Source organism: Talpa europaea (assembly GCF_964194135.1).
Source record: "Talpa europaea genome assembly, chromosome: 10".
NCBI classification, from domain to species: Eukaryota; Metazoa; Chordata; class Mammalia; order Eulipotyphla; family Talpidae; genus Talpa; species Talpa europaea.
Genome location: NC_140077.1, coordinates 11,459,386 through 11,476,092, shown reverse-complemented (window position 1 = coordinate 11,476,092; position 16,707 = coordinate 11,459,386). Strand labels below are relative to the sequence as shown.

The 16,707-nt window shown below is 41.1% G+C and overlaps 1 protein-coding gene across 4 annotated transcripts in view; it reads right to left on the bottom strand.

Moving 5' to 3' along the window:
- Positions 1 to 16,707, bottom strand: part of NRAP (nebulin related anchoring protein) — a gene marked incomplete at its 5' end in the record, with an annotated part of 63,752 nt that overhangs the window by 38,392 nt on the left and 8,653 nt on the right. For 3 of the 4 annotated variants that reach the window (XM_084245864.1, XM_084245865.1, XM_084245867.1), the window contains 9 exons: positions 836 to 937; positions 1,184 to 1,291; positions 2,337 to 2,441; positions 3,642 to 3,740; positions 8,482 to 8,586; positions 9,606 to 9,713; positions 11,227 to 11,331; positions 13,485 to 13,601; positions 14,865 to 14,969. In XM_084245864.1, coding sequence (XP_084101990.1) covers positions 836 to 937; positions 1,184 to 1,291; positions 2,337 to 2,441; positions 3,642 to 3,740; positions 8,482 to 8,586; positions 9,606 to 9,713; positions 11,227 to 11,331; positions 13,485 to 13,601; positions 14,865 to 14,969 — 954 coding nt within the window. The remainder of the gene's footprint in view (positions 1 to 835; positions 938 to 1,183; positions 1,292 to 2,336; positions 2,442 to 3,641; positions 3,741 to 8,481; positions 8,587 to 9,605; positions 9,714 to 11,226; positions 11,332 to 13,484; positions 13,602 to 14,864; positions 14,970 to 16,707) is intronic. The other variant, XM_084245866.1, reaches the window with a different exon arrangement.

Sequence of the window (16,707 nt, the reverse complement as noted above, 5' to 3'; positions counted from 1 at the left end):
CTAAACTGAAGCCAAATTTTCAATGTCTCTGTATGTTTCATGATGATGGGCTTTTCCTTGGGCTTGTTTTATGGACACCGCCATAATGATGACCCAGGGGCCAACTCTCTCATCCTACTCAAACCACACCTGCTTAATAACTTATCAGGTAATTGTGTCTGTCTGCAACATGGGAGCAGTATGAGCTGGTCAGAGCTTATAGCAGGCAATTTTAAGACAGAAATCCGATGCCCCTGTGTCCTTTCTGCCTGTTCAGCACTGACAGGTACATCTTGATTAGAAACCAAGTCTGACCCCGCTAGCAGAACTCTCCTTCCCCAGAGACTTTTGTAAGTGATATTTACTAAGGTTAATCTCCAGCCAATACAGTTTATAAGCAGCATCATTTTGAGTGTTAGAGCCTGGATGCTGCAGTTGTTGGCTAAATATTTTGTTTGTGGCCACAGGGTTCACCTAGGGCATTGCCACAATAAGTAGAATGATTACTCCCTGACTCTCCCAGTAGAGAGATTAAGCTCCATGAAACAGGAACCTGGCAGGTGTTGTTGGTTCTTAATGTCCAGAGTTCCTCTTGGACATAGTGGTTGCTTGATAAACATCTTGGACTGAATAGATGCAGCCCAACACCTCTATAGTTGGTCACCCTTAGGGGCCACATTTCTATCTATGTTTAAAGAAGAGCATGTTTTGGCAAAATAAAGTGAACAAACTGCTCGTGCAAGCCAGAAAAGAAACTACAGGTGAAAGTCAATAAAAATGGTAACAGTCTCAGATGAAGTAGGCCCAGGGAAAACTTTCCAAGTCATACAACACGAAGGAGTAGAAAAGCGTTTACCTCGCTGCTCATCTTGGCCACCTGCAGGGAGTGCAGAAGCCTGGAGTCTGAGGCCCCTGTGACTTTGCCTTTGTTTTTTTCATATTCTTCTTTGTACTTAATCTTGAGAGAAGGAAGAAAGTCTATTGTGAGTGAGAGAGAAACTTTGCTACCCAAGGGGTTCTGGTTTTAACAAGAGCAAGGGAACAATTCTGAAAAAAACCCTCCCAGTCTTTCATGAATCCAAAAGAAGATTAAAGTATTGCTATGTTTACATTGTTAACAGTCATTATTTTTTGCAGCAGGACCACTGACATTTTGATGGGGGCCATCTCCTATGCATTTCTGAGTTAATGAGAGGAAACCTACATTGCTAGCGAGCTCTCCAGAGGCTTTGGCAGCCAGCAGAGACATGGCATCCAGCTTCATCTCAAATCCTTTCCCCTTTGTCTTCTCCCAGCCTTCTTTGTACTTAACCTGACAAAAAAATAAATGGGCGAATAGGAGTCGCTTTCCATATTTTTGCCAAAAGTTGAAGAAAAATGCAAAAAAAAAAAAAACAACAAAGTTGGTTTCTCCATGTTTCAACAGACCGGAATCTTGGCTATTATATGAAAATGATCAAAGCAATCATTAACACAGCTAATTGACTCGATAGCAGAGGGTCATGCTAGGCCATGTAATGGGACAGGGAGAGGGAAGATCAGGTGACTTCTAGCTCTGTACCCCTGTTCATGTAACCTTGGGCAAATCACTTTTCCTCTTTAGGTTTCAGTTAAACATTTGCAAAAAGAATATTCTAGGCTATGTTTCAGAGTTGTTGTGGGAATTCATTGGACATAATATGTGAAGACAGACCTTAAACTGATTAAATACAATAGAGATACTGTGAATCTTTCATGAGTGACTTTTACTCATCAACTATAAATCTTGACTTCAGGCCGGTGAGCTCAGAGACATAAAAGATCATGTAGGTCCATAATGAGTTAAAAGCGGTAGGTATGACCCAGGGCTGTCTGACCCCAAAGCCACCCTGTGCCCCTACAATAATGGGATAATCCCAGGACCCAGTGTAGGGTAAGCATTCCAGAAGTATTCTTTCTTTCCTTCACCTTCCACAAACCCCATTCAGAATGAGAACCTTCATCACAGCCTATGTGTGGTCTAGGGAGAAGCTGATGACTTAAGCTTGATCTCTTTAAAACTCAAAATTTGTCCATACAGCAAAGCACTAGTTAGAAGTCCCCAGGCAGAAGGATGGAGTGTGTGTGAGTGTGTGTGTGTGTGTGTGTAAGTACACACTGTACACACAGATAATGGGGATTCAATTGCTGTGACAATTTATCCCCACTGAATTGTCACAGGCCATGAGGCAGCAAAATTCAAAATTGTAGCATGATACTTACTTAGATGAAACTCACAGACAGAACAGTCCTTGTTTGTTGAACCAACTGGCATTTGCATTTTCACGACTGTACGTCACCCCCACCTTCCTGTAGGTAAGCCCGTTTTGCTTGCTTACCTCACTGAACAGGGCAGCGTTGGTTCTGGCCTTCACCAGCTGAGGCACGTCCTGTGGCAGCGTGTAATTCAACTTATTTTTCTCATAGTCAGCACGGTAATTCACCTGTTGGAGTTAAAGTAAATCCTCAAAGTAAATCAAAGCTTTACATGGACTTTGGAGAGCTTTGGAGAAGATACTCTCATTTTCCTTTCTCCTTAAGCTGATGGTGAAGAAGAAATTTCTGGAAAAGGGATTTTACAAGGAAACCTGTTATTTTTACAGTGTTTTGAGATAACAGGTTGAAGATGCCCAATGAGAAGCAAAGCAGGACAACGGTGCAAAGTGAAGAGCTGGTGCACAATCTCCCTGCGGCTTCTCGTTGGAGATCACCAACTCTGCTCTGAAGCACCTAAGGACAGGAAACATTCTTCAAGCTGTTGCTTATAAACATCCTTCTCTCTGCAGGGCCTGTACTCAGAAGGATTATCTAATGGCTATCATTTAAAATCCCACAAAAGAAGCGATTCCCAAGGGCAGAACCAGCATCATCTGAGAAGGTGTCTTGCCCAAAATTGACCCTGAACCCATCAAACTTAGAGCACCAACTACTATTTTATGGGCCTTTCAGAGGCCAGTGGATCCCCCCCCCCCCCCCCCCCCCGCCGCAAAGCACAATGGGCAAAGTTCAGACTCTGGAGGCCTTCACACGATAAACCAATCCAGTTTCTTCAAAGAACAACTTGTGAGAAAAGAAAAGAGTGAAGGGGGAAACTTAAGATGAAGAGGCCATCACAGGATATTTCTTGGATCATGAGTCAAAGAAACTGGTAAAAGGGAAAAAATGATCACCTATGAGACTATCAGAATTCTGAGTGTTGATCACTGGTGATATTAAGAATTATTGTTTGGTTTGGGATACAATATATCACAATAAATGGACAAAACTTTTCTCTTTTAAAGATTCATACTGAAATATTTAAGGATTTGATTATAGAATACCTGGGATTTTCTTCAAAATAACTTGGGGTGAGGGGAGTGGATGGGATCTTGATAAAGCCCCTGAGTTGACAGTCACTGAAGCGGATCATGGGCATGTGGGGTTCACTGTGCTATTCTGTCTACTTTTGAATGTACTTGAAAATTTCTATAATAAAAAGTTTAAAAGGAGGGCTCATTAATTTCCTGGTTGTAATAAAGTGTGTGTGTATGTGTGTGTGTATCTCTAGTCATGAAAGTCAAATATTTGGGGAATCAGATATTCAGAGGCTACAAAACAATCCCAAAATCCCCCATCTGCAAGGCAGGGGCTGAGGGGTGACTTACGTGACTCAGTTGCTGGGCATTGATTTTGGCTTGAACAATCTGAGGGGTGTTGGTCACAGAGCTGTACTTCAACTTATCGATGCTTTGCCTGTAGTTGACCTGGGTACAAGCAGGCATGGGAAGAGTCACTTGTTCTTAGCTCTAAAATGGACTTAGCTCCCTCCCTCTAAGCCCAGCAGAGTGGTGATTCTCAACCACCAGAAAAAGAATCAAAGTTTCCAACTGGAGACCAGCAGTCACTGGAGACCCACAGAGAGAAAACGGTACCTTGAAGAGCGAGTGACCAGAACAGGTCACTCAGCTCAAAAGAGATGTCAACTAAATGGCCAGTGAACATAGGACAGTGCTCATCCTCATCGCTGGCCAGAGAAAGGCCTTTTAAAGCCAGAAGCCACATCCTCCACCCTGGCCTGAAGAGTGAAAACCAACTGCCGGCAAAACCACGTGTTGGCAAAGGTGTGGAGCCCAGGAAGCTCCTGCAGCACCGACAGAAGCTCAGGTTGGCACCACCCCTTTGGAAAAGTCTGGCAACAATCCTATCCTTGACACATTCCCAAGGAAATTACACACACAGGTCACTCAGCACCATTCAAGCTATAGATCGATATTCAGGTACATTTCTACCTATCTCTTATACTTCAAAAAGAAAGGTTTTTTTTTTTAAAGGGAAAGAAAAATGAAAGAGCACAGACATCCAACCCAGGCCACGCACACAGCTTAAATGGGGGCAACAGCGCATCCCGGCTGCACACGTCTTCTGACTGCACACCCAGTCCCGGCCTGGCCCGCGCCCCCAATGGGACTGCCCTATTCTCAGCACTTTCATGGCAGAGGGGGTTCAGAAGAGAAGAGGGTGGAACCTCCAGGGCAAGCCGCTGCATGGACTCCCGGTTTCTGCCATGTTGATACTGGGAGTTTGTGAATTTTCTCTTTTGAAAGTACAAATTGCACTTCAGAGAGTTAAAGATTATTATTCATTTTCACTTAAAAATATATTCATTTCATCATCTTAGTTTCCTCCAAATGTGCCCAAGATCTGCTGCAGAGAGAACAGGAACTTGAGCAGAGTGGCAAAGGAATCTGTTTGAGGCTTGGGGGCAGGTCATGAGGGCTGTGGTGAGCTGAGTGGAGCCCCTGAGACCTGCACAGGTGAAGGGGAGCCAGGATGCAGGTGGTGAAGAACAGGACGAGGCTGGGTGTAGCAAACGAGCTCTTCCACAATTTAACCAGGGTTGGCCCTAAATCCAAGTAAAGGAAGGAAAGTGAACTCATCCTGACCTTTATTGTGACTGCCTGGTCCCCCCCTCATCCATTTGTTTATTCATTCACTCATTCATGCATTCATTCATTTCTGCTCTGCACAGAGACTTCTGTGCAGGCTGAGCACACCCCAACACAGTCCTGCCTATGTAGCCACCTCAGTTGGGTCTTAATTCCCAGACCCCGTTCTGACATTGAGCCTCTCTGCTGACAGACTCCAGGTGAGGTGTTTCAGTCAAAGAGGCCCTGGTTATGTCCTCAGCAATCAGGGCGCCACCCCACCCCACCCTTATTTGCTCACTACTTCAGCTCTGTTGCCTGAAACTCAGGCCCTCATCCAGCATCCCAAGCCGTGTGGCAGCTTCTTTAGGCCTTAGTTCTATCTGAAAACTCCATACTCCTTTCCTGCATCCCAGTGCTGCCATCTGTCCTGAATTCTACCTCCGTCATACACCTCTGCCAGCTGGCTCTGCCTTTCACAGGGACCCATCCGTGACCACCACCAAGCTTCCCTGCCATTTCCTGTCTCTCTAAACTGGAGATGGATGTCTTTGCTACTCTATCTGCCAGCTACTACCTTCTGTTACCAGCTTTCTGGGTGGCATCCCATTTTAGGGAGTCTCTGGAGACCAAAGGTGACAAAGTCTGAGAATCAGCTGGGTATACAAGTGAAGCATTAGTCTGAGTTCCATGTCTGGCTTCCATGTTGAGGAACAGTAAGGAGGGGCGGGGATTGTGGCAAAGGGCACCTGCCACTGCTCAGTTCTAAGAGAAAGTAATTGTGCATCAGTGTGAGAACCAGAGTGGCCAAATTTTCCAGTCATTCCAAAGAAACCCAAACCCATATTATTATGTAAGATCTTGCAATTTTAAAATTCTTTCCAAACACTCAATACTTTGAAAATCCACTCACCCAGCTGAAATTGACTAAAGGACAGCTTGTATCCACCTCCTCTTCCTTGTCCTCACCCCATTCTTGCCTGTCCCAATGTCACTTAATAATAATTATGATAAAATAACACTATGTGCCAGGCACCATTTCAAGTGCTTTTATACATATCTATAGACTTAATCCTCAAAGTCACAGTGAGTGCTGTTATTAGCTCTGCCTTGCAATGTGAAAACTGAGGCACAGAGACCCCAAGAGACCTGTTCAAGATCACACAGCTGGTGTCAGAGCTGGGATTCAGATCTCAGCAGTCTGCCTCCCAACATGGTTCTCAACTTCAACAATACAAACCTGATTTGCCAAAGTTGGTGGAACTATTACTTATTCTTTTACAGATGCACCGGCGGTTTCCCATAGGCAGAGCTAACATTGTTTAGACAGGGAAATGTATCCCAGGTGCAAACAAATGACTTACAAATTAACTCTGAGAACAGGGAAAACTGAGAGCTCCCGACACTGAGCCACAGAGTGTCTTGCTGGATGTGGAGATAAGGACAGTATTATTTTGTACTTTTTAGTTAAAGACACAGGAAGAAAGTTGTTTGCACATTCTGAGTGCTGGACGTGGGATATGCAGGGAAAAGTAAGAAATACAAAGTCATTTCAATGTCAACTGTTGATGAGTTTACAGTGGCTTCCTAATGCATTAATTCAGAGAGAAAATTATCTCATAATAAAGAGTCTCTCAGAATGCAGAATTTTGCAAGATAAAGTGTCAGGAAAAGTTTTTTAAGTAGCATGTTCCTTCCGATAATTCTGCGTTAAATATATGGCAGAGCACAATTACTTTCCTCTGCAGGACATCATTAGCAGTGGCCGTGATTAATCACATCTTTGCAACATCACAGATGTTGGCCATTGCTTCTGTCTACTTTCTGACGGGTCTGTTTATGGAGGACAGAGTCTCACTTTAATGTTATTAATGTTTATTAAATCCATCTTAAAGGAATGCTCTCTAATTAAGGACTTGTGCTTGTTTATTTAATTCATAGTTATTTGACCACTCTAAGGCTACCACACAGAGACCACAAATGTTCTTGTAAATGGATTTCCCAAGCTTTTGACCACTAAAGTGGTCAGAATTGGAAGGCAGGAACCACAGCAACAGTTTCCTAAGCAAATGCTCATGATTTCTACATATTGGTTCAAACACAATTATTTTTAACTCTTATTTGTAGCCAAACAAAATACCTCTGCATCCTGGACCTGGCTCACAAGCAGCAAATTTAGAACCAACATCTCCTTCCAACTGAGATATTTCTAATCTGATCTAGTTTAAATCTTCTATCAGACTTCCCCAGGCATGCTGGTTATATTGATGGTGCATGGTTTGATCCAGTCTTGTATCAACAAATGCAATAGCAAGTCATGTTAAAATGGGCTTATAGAGGTGTAGGAACCTCTCTCATTATGCTTGTGTATTAAGCATGATTTATAGAATTCTACTGCAAAGCACACACTTAAATTTTAATGAGGTGCTCTGGATCCTCAAGTTTCCCAGGTGATATATGCAGCCAAAATAGAAAGGAAGGAGGTTTGATAATCAGACCGAACTGTGTGTTTCGATGAGGTGAAATGAATGAGTCAATTCAACCAAACGTCCTACAAAATTAAGCAAATTTTTGGCCCTTATATTCCTTTACTATCTATTTCTTTGTTCCATGCTTGGAAAGCCCCTTTTACTTATGGAATTAGCACTTGAAAATGATTGGGTTTACTTGCCCTGTAGCCTGTGCTTAAACTGGAGATGCCAGTTTAAGCCACCAATACCCCCACATGGAGCAAAGGAAAGAGAGATTGAAGACCTACTAATGACAACAAAACCCAAGTCAAGATTGGAGTGAGCTGACCCCAAAGGAATGTGAGGCTGAGGTACACTGGGCACTACAATAAATATATGCTGAATTATTAGTCAAATGACCCATTGATTACATTAACTGGTACTAACATCCATGACCCCCCTTAAAAAGAAGTAACCCGCCTTAGGTAATTTTTAAAAGAGTAGACAATCATTCTCTTTTTTTGTACGTTTCTCTCTATTTTTTCTAAATTTTCTCTAGTAAACCTATAGTAAAATTCTTATAATTAGAAAATAATAAATTTAATTAACTATACATATTTTGTTGGGGATGAGTCAAACTAAAAATAAGTAAAATCACTGCTATAATAAGTAAGTGATATGTATTATTTTACATTTATTTCCCAAGTGTTCCTGAGAAAAATATGAAGGCAAAATTATTACTTCTCAGAAATTCCTTCAGTCCTTAAATATATTCCAAAATTAAAAAAAAAAAAACACAAAAAACTAAAAAACTGTTCATCCTTGCTAAGGAACAGGTGCTTAAATGTGCCCAGCAACAGACAAAGTCCACTAAATACTAAGAGTTGAAATAGAACCTCAGGGTTTTTAAGACAGAGCCAGATTTGATCCCACCTTATACTGAAAATCCAAGAGTTTCTAAACGCGTACAAATGGACTTTTCCTTGTGAGAACAAGTTCTACTTTCTTGGTCCCCTTCACTCTCCTCTGCACTGTTGTATCTTGTCTCTTTCCATCTTACTGCCCAAGAATCACCTCACAGGAGGAAGAGGCAAGAAACGAAGCAGAAAAGCTACTGGAAGAGGACTTACGTCTTTCAAGGGAACCAGCTTCATCGTGGTTTGATAGGAAGGCGTGAGAGTGGCCGGATAGTTATAGTCAACGACATCGTGCTGATAGTCGGCCTTGTAAGCCACCTAAAACCCCAGGAAAGAGCCAGAAAAGAGACATTAGCTCCCACTTCTTTTGACCTTTGTGGAATGTCATAGGAAATATTTTAAAAGTAACCAGAAATAAAATGAACTCATTTTCACCAACAAAAACAAATTATGTGCACACTTTTGCTTTTAATTAATTTACATTTTTCCCCTTAATGAATCCAAAATTAGTCAACTTCCATATGTACATTTATTTTATCTTTTTCACTAATTAAGACACCCTTGTAGTTTTGTTAGAAAGACACATTTGCACACTGAAAATGAAAAGTGTACATGAAAAGACTTCTTAGCTAGCCCCAAGAAAATAAATGAAAAGTAGAATCTGCAGATTACTTAATATTCTTTTTCTAAAAGCAAAACTTGACATTCTCAAGCAGAGGAATTTGACATTTGTATGTTCTAATAATGAAATAAGTTACTCTTAAGTGTCCTTTACCTCTCAGACTTACAATTTGGCATTTGCAAACCTATAAATTGAATTGACAAAGCCAAAGAAAGATGAACAGATTATATTCATGGGGAAAACAGGGAACCTGCTCTATGTTGTTGTCCCACCACCCTGACCTGTGTCTGGTCACAGGAGGTCTTTAATGAACACTGGTGGAATAAATCAATGAGTCAATCAACCAACCAACTCCAAATAAATCATAAACACTTTGGAAATTAGAAGAATTTCATACAAGAATTATGCTCATTTTATTCTCTTTATCTCTCAGAAAAACAAAAGTTTCTTCTCATAGGGGATTAATTTAGTAGATTTAAGTATTGTTTAAGCCAAAGAAAGCAAAGATAAATTAAATGATTTTTAAAAAATTCCAAGGCCTTTACCTAGCCTCGATTATATTGGTTAACATTTAGAAACCCTCAAGGGTCAGTCTTCACACAATAGAACTCTGATATTTATTTTAAAAGGAAAGCTTAAAGAAGGATTGGTTGAATTCCTCAGGCCTCACCCCAGCAAGTGCCCAGGACTACTTGTCCTTCACAAAAGAACTCACATTGCTTGCTAGATTTCCAACTTTCATAGCGTGGAGAGTCCGTCTGTCCATACCAACGCCTTCATAGTGACCTCTCATGTGATTCTGGTAGTCTTCTTTATATTTATTCTACATGGGAACACAAAACTTTGAACAAAAGCATTTTCTTGCAACTTGATGACAATAGACTGCTCACCTGAATGCACTAAATAGGGAAGACAATAATTAAATAGAACCTAATTACATGGTTGGTGTGTCACCAAATAAAGAGTAAGACCAACCTTTTTAACAACAACTTAAATGTCAAGCAAGCATAAGCTACGGGAGCAAAACAAGCACACATGAATCTATGAGCACAGACAGTATGAAACAAACCTGACTTTTAAAATCATTTTCAGTAGTAAATATGCTAGATCTTTCCAATGTGAAAGCTAAAGAGTGTAGAGTCCCCAATGATAAAGCACCGATTGTGCAGGCAATATATGCAAAGCTGCAGGCTGGGGGCTGGTAAAAATCACTGCTCACCTGAGTGCACTAAATGGGGAAGACAATGATTACTATCACTCCCATGCTATCACTCCCATGTCTAAATATATGATGGATAACATCGGAGATTTGTCAAATTCTGTGACTTTTATATCACCGATTGCTCACTACTGTAGCCATGTGAAATAATTGATATTATGTCCCAAACACAGCTTTTCAAATAAAGAGAAGACAAAAACAAAAAACCTAGGATGATGAGAAGTCATAACTAGGAAAATCTGCGTAACTTCTAAGACGTTACAACCTTGGGAGGCCATTGAGTTTCCAGGCACTGAGAATATTCAAAAAAAGTACTATAACTTCTATATCAGACCTGGTTCTACTTACCTCCGTTAATCTTCACAACACCCTATGAGGAGGAAGGAATTATCATACCCATTTTACAGATGGGCAGAGTGACTCAGAGAGATGAAACAATTTGCCCAGGATGACCACTGGTCTTATTATGGAACCATGCCAGCCAGCCCCTAAGCTGATGCTCGTAACCACCATTTATGCAAAGTAAACATTTCACTAAGCCTTATGAAGTCCCGTGAAATTTTTAATCCTGCTAGTATATGGAGCTCAGCAGAATTAAAATCACACAATCTAGTTTTGGTCCTTGATGTTCTCAAGGAGGCTTCCTAGACCTTCTGTGGGAATCCCCAAACTTGCCAATGTCACCCTAGTATATATCTGCTCTTCTGTATGAAGGGGAAGTAACTTCTGGCTCCCTGGGTAACAGTGAAGGTTAAATGAGATCATGTATTAACTACAAAGCACAAAGTCGTTTCAAGAGGGCAGGTCACATGCTCAGCCAGGCTCCTTGTCGATGTTTGCCATTCGGAAAGGGACACTACTCGACACAAAGGATGCAAGAAGACAAGTGCTGCTCTGAGGCTTCAAGGTCAAGGTGTGGCCAGGCATGTGGCAGGATGTAACAGTGCATAGAGCAGCCCCCACAGGCAACCTTAATCAAAGCTCTTGGTATTTGAGACTAAAGAAGCCATGCTTCTCCAAGACACAGACACATTCATATAGACCATGCCTTAGAAGACCTACAATTGAAGGTCATTTTTAAAAATTCCAAACCAATGCTTCATCATTGAAAACTCACATCACTGGTGAATTTTGAAATCTTGCTCACGTTCCTGAATTGAGGTGTTTCACAGTAGTTGATACTGTGACCTTTACTACTTTCCAGGTCCTTCTTATACTCCACCTTGGAAAGCAAAACACCAGAGGCACAATAGAACCAAAACTGGAGTCATTATAGAAAATGTCACCAGGACTCAACTAGGCCATTTTTTAGAAAATGATTAACCCCAGATTTTAAAATACATAGCATGAGTATGTTAGTGTTTTCCTTTCTAGTAATAAATAAGCAAACGATCAAATAATCAGTTTTGTTCTGAAATTTAAAGAGAGGGTGAGTAGGTAAATAGATGATAGACACAGACAGACAGAGTCCCTTCCAAGAAAAAATACTGTTAAGATTTCATGCAGCTCAAAAAATGACAAAACTGGTTTTAGAAATCAGGAGGTGGTTGATCTTGGTGGGAGTGCCTGGAGGTAGAGTATCAGGGGATATCTGGACCTCTGGCCATCCTTTGGGATCTGGGTGCTAGTTACACAGATGGAAATCCCACTGGACATTTACGATGTATTTACTTCTAAGAACAGACACATCAACAGATAACATCTTTAACCAAAGATGTTATCTCACAAAGGAGTACCATAAATGACATGACTCATAGATGCAGAGAATGTTTCTCATTTTAATAGCTGAGCTCCCTCCCTCTGAGTGTAAAATTTCTGGATATAAAATGTGAGTTATAGTTATTAACTTGACCCCAAGTCATCCCAGGAAATTAGAGAAGGCAGCTGAAGACATATTACCATTAGTAAAGGGATCCCTGATTTATCTTACTGGATAAAAGTAAGGGTAAAAAGAAACTGAAGTTTCCCTTGTGACCTCTTACCAGAGGAAATATAATTTGTTATAATAGCTGACAAAACATGGCAGGAATATACCTTTTAAAGTATGCTCACAATGTTAAAGTAAAAAAAAAATTCCAAAAAACTGTATATATAGTTGAATTCTAATTCTACAAATGTGCTTTAATATTCACATATTTGTTTCCAGTATATTCACATAGAAAAAGCCAAAATGTTAATTATTATTACTGCTGGAAGAATTGCACTATCATCTTCCTAGTTCCAGTTCTACCCCTGAATGTTTCTATAAACTAGAATAAGACACTTTATTCTTTTCAGCTCTCTGACAAAGTGTGCATCTGAAGCTTGTGGAGGTCCCAACTAGAGCTTAAGACCAAGGGTCAGTGAATTTCTTCAATAAATGACCAAATAGAACATATTTTAGGCTTTGCAGTCTACATCAAGCACTTGACTCTAACCTTGTAACCTGAAATCAGCCATAGACAATATGTAAACAAATATGATATGACTGTGTTCCAATAAAACTTTATTTACAAATACAGGCCACAGGCCCACTTTGAGACTCAACTCATAGCCTGCTGACCCTAGGCCTAGAGCATCAGAACAACATGAGATATTTGGTTAAAATGCAGATTACAAGGTCTTAGCACCCATCTATCACTTCAAAAAAACCTGAGGCTCCTGATAAGACTCTAGAAATGTCACTCCTTGTGATAACGACTAGACCACCACCAGTTAAGTTAAAGCTTTGGGATAAAGGACTGACCTTGAGCCTTGAGCATAAAAATATCTTAGGATATTTGCATATCTGTTTCTGAGTCACACCTTCTTAGGTGAATACTTTTCATAGCCTTGGGCCAAACAGGTAATGCATATGAGAGAAGATGCTGGAAGAGAGACTCTGGGGTGTGAAAAGGATAAATGGGACTAGAGGCCATATTTCCTTGCCCACAAATCTGAGCAATTCTGGAACTCCCGACCACTGCGTAGGTTAAACAAAACACCTCCATTCAGCCTCTAAAGTAAGGGGAATTCAGTGTTCTGTTCACAGTCCTGACCTGCAGACCTGACAACAATCCTAACAAAATGTTCTAAACACTCTTTCTGATCTTTGATTTCCACTCTAGAGGAAGGACATATTGTTACAAAAGATGCCCATGCAGCATTCCAGCAGTTGCAATCAAGATGCCTCCAACTTTTGAATAACTACAGCTCTGAGAATTTGGGAAAGGACTTTGGAACCATCAGAGGAAGACTTGATTTGTTTAATTCCAAGTTCTCTTGTAAATCACATATTCAATCTCTGGAACGCATGTGAACTTTGTGTGGAGTTACAGGGGTTTTTTATTCAGGGGTCACCGTCCTTAGGAGACAAAGGAGGGGGCAGCCCAGAGGTACAATTGTCCCCATACGCACCTCACTCACAAGCTTGTTTACACTCTGAGCTCGCTTAAGGACCAAGTTGTCTTGGGCAGGTAGGGAGTGATAATGGGCCGCGCCTTTCATCTTATTGAAGTCTTGCCTGTATTTTATCTGAAAAAAAAAAAAAAGAAAGAAACATAAAGAGGGTCTGGAGGTGTTTTCAAGTCTCATGAGAGAAGTCATTCCAAAATCAACCCACATTTAATGTCAACATATATGTGATAGAATTTTCTGAATGCAAAAATCATATGGGGACCTCTCTGGTGGCGCAAGGGGTTAAGATGCAACCTGTGAAGCTATCCACAGCCACTGCAGCATGAGTTCGATCCCTGGCCGGGGAGCTACCCACATGGCGCAGCAGACCTCTCCTGTCTTGCCCACTGCTCCACTCAGCAGTGTATTTCAGTAGCTTCGCCTGTTCTGTTCCTCACTCTGTCTCTGATGAGACAACACACAACTCTAGCCTGTACCCCACAACTCTAGCCTGTACCCCAGTTCTTATATGTATAATTAAATAAATCTTAAAAAATAAAATAAAATATTAAAAAAATCATATGGGTATTTCTCTACTACAGCCATTAACCACTGATAGGAACACAGTCTTTGGTATTAACATTTCACTGGCCCTTTTCACACTTTTATACCTCACACTTTAATTCTGCATGAAGAAAAGTGTTAAAACAATTATTCAACAGGTATAACCCCAACCCCATCCTATGGGGTCTCAACATCGTGTGTCATCTAGTCTGCCACTGAGGGGCAAAGGGAGTGAGGAGTCTTTTACTCCCCCTCTCAGGGCATAAATGCACTATTCTGGGTAAATGGGTACTAACTGAAGAGTGACAGAGGGAAGGAGGTTCAAAGTGGCTGTGAAATAAAAGTCAGCTTCTGATTATAGACCAAGTTCAAGTTGGTATATTAGTTCTACAGCGTCTATGTCACTTTACCTAGTTTAATTATAGCCAAACTTTCAAGGGCTGCCAGCAGACTAATATTCTGCAAATAAATCACTTTACTCACTTGGTGTAACCCAGTTTGATAATCATAGCACTTATATCAATCAGCTGTTCTCCTAAAGTGCTCAATTTCTAGAAGAGTTATTTGGCAAAGGCTCCTAAACAGCCCCTCTGGCTGGAGCACATTTGCTCTTGCTTCTACTGACCTAAAGTGCATTAAGCCATTTGTCTGGAACACTCTCCTTTGAAGCAGACCAATGTGACTAAACAGTCCAAACAAAAGAATATCAGAAGTGGGGATGGAAAGCGAGGCCCAACATTCTATTTTGGCTCAGTTTTGATACTTGTATCTGTGGGTGGAGGCGTTCATGAGCCTCTGCCTCTGTGGTGCTGTGGGTCACCCCAAGGTGGTACTTACATTACTGGCGAGTTCATTGGCTTTCTTGGCGTTCTGATAAGCTGGGGTGATCATGGCCGGGAAGCTGCCCTTTCCTCTGGGTTCATCACACTCCTCTGAGTAATCCTGTTGAGTCAATCCAAAATTTCAATCAGTAATGCTCCTTCCTGGAATGGGGAAGTGGGCTGGCAATGTTGTCTCCTGGACCCTGCTCCGCAGAGGCCCCTCCACATCGGCCATCCCAGTGACCACACCGGGAACACTGTTCTGTGGTTCAGGTGGTAGACTCTGCGGGCAGGCTTACTTCCTGGTGTCCAGGTAGCTATTATAAATGGTAGCTATTATCACTGTCATCCTCACCATTTCCACCAGGTACACGGAGATCCTATCAGTCCCCCAGAGCCTTTTGGGATGTAGTATTCCTCTCTTAATGGACACCCAGAAAGCTCCTCTGTCTTCCACTGGTCTCACACACTATCTTTCCTGGCCCATTGGCAGATCCATGCAGAAAGACATTAACACCCCCAGTTCTATCTCCCCCAGTGAGGTGGGTCATTGACCAAGAAAACATTTTATAAATTACTTGAATTTTTGTAATATGGGGGCACTTAATCCTACTGAGGAGTTGATGGGTTCGAAACAATAAGTTGAATACATGGTATAATCCATTAACCTAAAAAAAAAATGATTACTCATGAAGAAGAATGAATTGTTTGACATTTGAGCACCATGGATATTTATAGTTTATCTGACTGTGAGCCTGCCTATCTCCCTCCCTCCTCCTCTTGCCCTGGGGAGTCCCGCTAAATCCCACAGTGAATGCCAGTCCTCTCGACAGCTGTCAGCGGTCCTATCAAACAACACCCACTCTCAACTTGTATTTGTTCTTACCAGAACTGGAAACTTCAATAAAAATGTTCTAATAATCAAGAACCTACTAAAACACTATAAAGTTACATTTCATGGATGTGCATGAATGTGGAGATACAAATAAGAAATTATATGTGTGTGTTGTAACTAGTGGCAGATAATTACAGTCCAAATATAGAACAAAATGTTTTTTAGACAAAGAATAGTCAACTGCTCTTTAAGAAAGCTGATTTTTATAGTTTGCCCTGAGACTTCTAAGCAATATATTTAGAACATGAAACCAATAAAATGTTTGGGGGGCATTTAAAGCACTAAGAGACCAATTCAGTAATGTATCAAGGGATCTGATAAACTACTCTTTTTAATTCAAAACCAAGTATTTTTTTCTCACATAGACCTTTGCAAAGGAAAGTCAATCTACCCTCAATCCATATAAGTCTCCTGCAAGTATATCCCCATTAAAGGCAAGTCGTTTTTCTAAAGAAGAGAAATAAGTTATATGTTTACCTTCGTAAATTATGTATGTTGAATAAGTCATGTATGTTGTAGAGACTCCCCACTGCCAAACAATTCAAACAATTGCTCAATTAAGAAAAAAATATTGGGCCTCCCTGGTGACACAAGGGGTTAAGCGTTAGCAGAATGGAGGTGTTGGCAGCTACTGCAGCACAAGTTCCAACCCACATGGTGCAGCAGACCTCTCCTGTCTTGCCCACTACTCCCCTCAGCAGTGTATTTCAGTAGATCTATCTGTTATGCTCCCCACTCTATCTCTGGTGAATCCTCTCACCCCCTACACCTCTGGCTTATACCTCAGTTCTTGTATGCATAAAGAAATAAAATAAATCTTAAAAAAAAGAAAAAAATATCAAGTAAGCCTACTGAGTATCCTCTTCCAGCACATGCACCTGGTCTTCCAAAATTCTGTATTAACAGCAGTGAAAAAATAATGTTCCCTTTCTCCCCTAACCCACCTGTCTAGTGCCAGAGAATA